Raw genomic sequence first — 6426 nt, forward strand, 5'->3', positions numbered from 1 at the left:
GTGAATTAGTCTCCCAGTGTCTGTCTGGAAAGCAGACTGAACCAGGTTTTTTTCTAGGATTTTGCCTGTGTTTAGCTCAAGTTTATTTTTATCCTGAAAAGCTCCCTAGTCCTTGCCGATGACAAGCATACCCATTACATGATGCAGCCTCTGCCATGCTTGAAAATATGAGAAGTGGTAGTGATGTCTTATGTTGAATTTGCACCAAACATAATGCTTTGCATTCAGGACATAAAGATCATTTCTTTACCACATTTTTTACAGTTTTACTTTAGTGCCTTATTGCAAACAGGATGCATGTTTTGGAATATTTTTATTCTGTACAGGCTTCCTTTTCACTTTGTCATTTAGCTTGGTCCCGTGTGGCTCAGTTGGTAGAGCATGGTGTTTGCTAATGCCAGGGTTGAGGGTTTGATTCCCATGGGGGACCAGTATGGAAAGGAAAAAAAATGATGAAATGTATGCATTCACTACTGTAAGAGTGTCTTCTAAATGATGTAAATGTAGGTTAGTATTGTTCTATCCTCAGTTTTCTCCTAGCCATTAAGCTCTAACTATTTTAAAGTCACCATTGTCCTCATAGTGAAATCCCTGAGCGCTTTCCTTCCTCTCCGGCAACTGAGTTAGGAAGGACGCTGTATCTTTGTACTGACCGGGTGTATTGATATACCACCCAAAGTGTAATTAATAACCATTTAAAATTAAGGCTGTAACACAAAATCATGTGGAAATAGTCTAGGGATGTGAATACTTTCTGAAGGCACTGTATGCCTTGATTCAAATGCCTTGTGAATAAAACAACTAATCAATTTATTGATGAATATAGAGAAAGCACACATCACAAATATCAACCATAGGCCCTTCTTTACCCATTCATGTGACTATCTACAAATCATGTAATGCTACATTATATTAACGAAATAATTGGAATGAACTCCCAGTAAACTATTTGAAGGGTAAAGTCCTATAGTAACCATTCCTGGACATTACGACTGGATATTGACGTTTCTCCCCTTTGGCCATGAATTCATCCCGATAGCAGGCTACATCCCGTATCAGAGGCGCAAAGGCGCAGCGGCATCAATTGACTCTCGTGACACTGAAAGCTTTAGGGAGTCCGAGAACGGATGCTGAGTACGGATGTTGAGGTTGGTACTGCACTCCTCAAGATGTCCAGTTTTAACAACATGTGACTCCAGAGTGGGACTAACGACCAGGAACGGAACGAAGCAGACCATACATAAATTGAAAATTCGTAAGTAAACGACTGAAATGGGAAAATAATGTGCAGAGAGGGGAACCTGACATTTCCGAATGGGCCTAGATGTATTGCGAACGCTATAATAAATGATGTCATATTGCATGCACTTGCACTAGCAGTATTTTCCCCGAGGGAGTTAATCCAGGCCGTTTAGCCTACGTTATTTCCCAAACTCGATAGCCCGAGAGGGACTTATTTTTGTCTTGATCCATTTGTCTTTTTCTTTCGCCTATGCAAGCAAGTATATTATGGCGTTTCATAAATCAATCCCTGGATGCCATCCAGTGGAGAGTGACAACGCGCGCATCACAGGACGACTACGTAGACTATCTGACATTTCGATCATATTTCCCTCGATATTTTTCGAGGGAAGTATCATCCACACGGTTAAAACAAATTCAATTATGAAGATTGCAATGTGAAACTAGAGGTGTCCGAATATATGAAAAAAATTGCTGAACTTTATGACTGCGTATCCTTGAAGTCAGAGGCCCGTATCTAAATATACATATGATATCAGAAATGAAAGCCCAGGGCAGACCAATACAAATAATTAACAGACAGACGTGAAATAGTGCATGTCTCCAGCGACACACATCCTCAAACTACTAGACTGCAGTTCAAAAGTTATGGATTAATTTACCCACAATAAGTGATTTTGCTTCTAATTTTACAGAAGGGTTGGAGAGATGTTATATTTGTTAAATTGCACCCTTTCCTTGCAGTCACTCTCTTGGAAGAGCTCGAACCCTGGAAGTCATGGCAAACAGAGGACCCAGTTATGGGCTGAGTAGGGAGGTTCAGGAGAAGATAGACCAGAAGTATACTCTGGACCTGGAGGCCAGACTGGTGGACTGGATCATCTTGCAGGTTGGGGGGGACATAGAACGACCAGAGTCCGGGAGACTAAACTTCCAGAGCTGGCTCAAGGATGGAACAGTGAGTCTCTTACACAAACTCCGGTTGATGTAACCTTATGCATGTCTTCATTATTCTAAACCTAACTCTTAAAACACAAATACAGATCATCTCAGACTCTAATTCACCATTATCATAATAGACGATATTTGATAGCCTTTGTTATTACTGGGTTTCTTCTCCTGGTCCTCAAAGCCACCAACCACTGCCACCTCTAATGCTAGGTGGGTGAAGGCCCGTTCTAATCTGTCATTCCATTATTTCATCTCTCGTTGCAGATTCTTTGTAGGCTCATTAACAGCCTCTATCCCCCTGGTCAAGAGCCCATAAAGAAGATCCCAGAGACAAAGATGGTCTTCAAGCAGATGGAGAAGATCTCACAGTTCCTGCAGTCAGCTGAAGCTTATGGGGTGATCACCGGGGACCTTTTCCAGACCGTGGACCTATGGGAAGGTACAGCTCTTCCACCTTACACTCACATGCAGCAATTGGTTAGTCCTTATGATAGATAACTTCAGGTATGTGCCATGTATGTGAATATAGCCTTTCAATATAATATACCTTCCTGGAAAGGATTAATTTGTCAAATCATACATTTCTTTTCTACAATTTAAAAAAAATGATAACCAATGAGGGAACAACATGGACTACAGGAGACTGCAGAGAGAGCACGCCCCCATCCACATCGACGGGGTCGCAGTGGAGGGGGTCAAAAACGTCAAGTTCCTCTGCGTGCACATCACTGACGACCTGAAATGGTCCCTTCACACAGACAGCATGGTGAAGAAAACTCAACAGCGCCTCTTCAACCTCAGGAGAATCAATACATTTGTCTTGGCCCCTAAGACCCTCACATACTTCTACAGATGCATCATTGTGCGCATCCTGTCGGCCTGTATCACCGCCTGGTACGGCAATTGCACTGTCCTCAACCACAGGGCTCTCCAGAGGGTGATGCAGTCAGCCCAACGCGTCACCGGGGGCACACTGCCTGCCCTCCAGGACATCTACAGCACCCGGTGACACAGGTCGGCTATGAAGATCATTAAAGACCTCAGCCACCCTCCCCACTGCCTTTTCACCCCTCTACCATCTATTTAGAAGGCGGAGACAGTACAGGTGCATCAAAGCTGTGATAAAAGACTGAGAAAACAGCTTTTATCTCCAGGCCATCAGACTGTTTAACAGTCTCACTAGCCGGCCTCCATCCAGTAACATGCCCTGAACCTTAGTCACTCTTACTAGCCGGCTAACACCCGGTACTCTACCCTGCACCTTAGAGACTGCTGCACTATGTCCATAGTCATTGAACACTGGTCACTTTAATAATGTTTACACTACCGTTCAAACGTTTGGTGTCCTTGTTTTTGAAAGAAAAGCACATTTTTTGTCCATTCAAATAACATCAAATTGATCAGAAATACAGTGTAGACATTGTTAATGTTGTAAACGACTATTGTAGCTGGAAACGGCTGGTTTTTAATGGAATATCTACATAGGCGTACAGACGCCCATTATCAGCAACCATCACTCCTGTGTTCCAATGGCACATTGTGTTAGCTAATCTAAGTTTATCATTTTAAAAGGCTAATTGATCATTATGAAACCCTTTGCAATTATGTTAGCACAGCTGAAAACTGTTGTTTTGATTAAAGAAGCAATAAAACTGGCCTTCTTTAGACTAGTTGAGTATCTGGAGAATCAGCATTTGTGAGTTCAATTACAGGCTCAAAATGGCCAGAAACAAAGAACTTTCTTCTGAAACTCGTCAGTCTATTCTTGTTCTGAGATATGAAGGCTATTCCACGCGAGCAATTGCCAAGAAACTGAAGATCTGGTACAACGCTGTGTACTACTCCCTTCAGAGAACAGCGCAAACTGTCCCTAACCAGAATAGAAAGAGGAGGGGGAAGCCCCAGTACACAACTGAGCAAAAGGACCATTACATTAGAGTGTCTAGTTTGAGAAACAGATGCCTCACAAGTCCTCAACTGGCAGCTTCATTAAATAGTACCCGCAAAACACCAATCTCAACGTCAACAGTGAAGAGGCGACTCTTGGATGCTGGCCTTCTAGGCAGAGTTGCAAAGAATAATCCATCTCTCAGACTGGCCAATAAAAATAAAAGATTAAGATGGGCAAAAGAACACAGACACTAGACAGAGGAACTCTGCATTGTTTTTTTTAAACATTTTTTACATTTTAGTCATTTAGCAGAAGCTCTTATCCAGAGCAACTTACAGTAGTGAATACATACATTTCATACATTTTTTTTTCTGTGCTGGCCCCCCGTGGGAATCGAACCCACAACCCTGGCATTGCAAACACCATGCTCTACCAACTGAGCTACAGAGAATTGCTAGGTATTACTGTACTGTTGGAGCTACAAACACAAGCATTTCACTGTACCTGCGATAACATCTGCAAATCTGTGTATGGACCAATAAACTTTGATTTGGCCAACTAAAGCCAAATATAATATTGAAATGTCTGTCTGGCATTTTGTGTAACTACAGGGAAGGATATGGCTGCCGTGCAAGGGACCTTGTCGGCACTTGGCAGTATGGCGCTCACAAAGGATGATGGTCAATATCGTGGTGAACCTGATTGGTTTCATAGGTGAGGAACCAATCATGATAGCTGTTTGTAATGAGTTGTACAAAACAGCAATGATACTCTATGTCCATTTCTTTATTACATGCTACTCCAAAATTAACTATTTATAATGAGTCGCATAACTTGACCCCTCCCACCTGTTTGCTTACGTATCATTACTGTAGGTGTAGACCTTTCCTATCTGACTTGTATCAGTTTTAATCTCTCCTGTACAAACATCCATCACAGCAGGTAATTCACCAGTTTTGTCTCCTGTGCTTTCAGGAAAGCTCAGGGAAACCGGCGGGAGTTTTCTGAGGAGCAGTTGCGTCAAGGCCGCAGTCTGATTGGCATGCAGATGGGCGGAAACACGGGGGCGTCTCAGTCTGGCATGAGGGGGTACGGCATGCCACGCCAGATAATGTAAAAATGTCATTTGGCTCCTGTAAATTAATCCAAAGTTGCTCTCTCATTAGCTCAGTGGCAGCGTGAAGTTTCCCTGATGATCTCGCTATAGGGGCCCGAGATGTAACCTCGTACTGAAAATCTCAGAACACTATTACAGGGCATAACAGATGATGTCCTTCAATAAGCCTTTGTATGAGCTCACAGTGGCTCTTCTTCACTCAGTTACACGGTCAGGTGTGTCATTTCTGTCAGAGTGGATGTTGTTTTTGCATCAGACTGCAATTCTGTCAACACAATTGTGAAATGACAGCAACTGTGCCATTGTCTAAGAAGAAATGTTATTTTGAAAAGTAATTGTAATGATAGTCACGATAGTATTAAGTTACAATATTCTTTATTCAGGTAATTTACAGCACCACTAGTCTTATTCTTTACTACACTGTGGAATGTGAATACAATGCACTACAGCCATTTTTATTTTTATATAACTACATTCGTTGCATGATTTCTTTATGCACCAAGTTCATGTTCAGTATTGAATGTTAAGTCAAATATTTGTTGAAGTACTTCAATTATATGTATTGTTTTCTTGTTTAATTTATGTTACTTAATGTATCCAGATGTATGAGTACTGTGTGAAATGTCTAATAAAAAGCATGAGTTGGCGCAAAAAGTTGGTAGAGGTGCTGCCTAATGACGAGTTCACTCTAGGCTATAAATACAAATAAAGTTGCACACTCTATATACAAGCTCCCAGTAAATTATTGGGTGAAGCACCAATATTTTGTCATCCTTGTGCCTTCAGGGTAATGTCACGAATGCTTGAACCAGGTTATGTAGACAAACAGTGCAATTAGTGCAACCAATGACAATAGTGAGGGGTGTGTCATAGTTATTAGGGTGATGAAAATGTTTTTAAAAAATGAATTGCTAAAAGTATTTTGAATATATTAGGCTATTGCGGTGGAGGCTGCTGAGGGGAGGACAGCTCATAATAATGGCTGGAACGGCGCTGATGGAAGCTGATGGAATGGCATCAAACACATAGAAGCGATGTTTGATACCATTCCACTGATTCCGCTCCAGCCATTACCACGAGTCCATCCTCCCCAATTAAGGTATCTGTGTGCCATTGTTATATTGCACATAGTATTAGCATCAACATATATTATTGAACTAAATTTCATATACATATTGTTTACATTTAATCTTTGTTACATATAATCTTTTGGTTCAGCCGTAAT

At 41.5% G+C, this 6426-nt stretch overlaps 1 protein-coding gene across 1 annotated transcript; it reads left to right on the forward strand.

The window, feature by feature from the left end:
* Positions 1-1097: 1097 nt before the first annotated feature.
* LOC115154801 (transgelin-3-like) lies at positions 1098-5855 on the forward strand. Its single transcript, XM_029701397.1, has 5 exons — positions 1098-1255; positions 1987-2200; positions 2458-2632; positions 4696-4798; positions 5060-5855. The coding sequence occupies exons 2-5, from the start codon at positions 2021-2023 to the stop codon at positions 5199-5201; spliced, it is 600 nt and encodes a 199-aa protein (XP_029557257.1). The 5' UTR covers positions 1098-1255; positions 1987-2020; the 3' UTR covers positions 5202-5855.
* Positions 5856-6426: the final 571 nt, after the last annotated feature.

The sequence above is a fragment of the Salmo trutta genome, chromosome 19, assembly GCF_901001165.1.
Source record: "Salmo trutta chromosome 19, fSalTru1.1, whole genome shotgun sequence".
In the NCBI taxonomy this organism is placed as follows: domain Eukaryota; kingdom Metazoa; phylum Chordata; class Actinopteri; order Salmoniformes; family Salmonidae; genus Salmo; species Salmo trutta.

Coding starts and splice junctions, on each gene's coding strand:
- LOC115154801 (XM_029701397.1), top strand. CDS start 2,021: ATGGCAAACAGAGGACCCAGTTATGGGCTGAGTAGGGAGGTTCAGGAG. Junction 2,201..2,457: donor GCTGGCTCAAGGATGGAACA/GTGAGTCTCTTA, acceptor CTCTCGTTGCAG/ATTCTTTGTAGGCTCATTAA. Junction 2,633..4,695: donor GACCGTGGACCTATGGGAAG/GTACAGCTCTTC, acceptor GTGTAACTACAG/GGAAGGATATGGCTGCCGTG.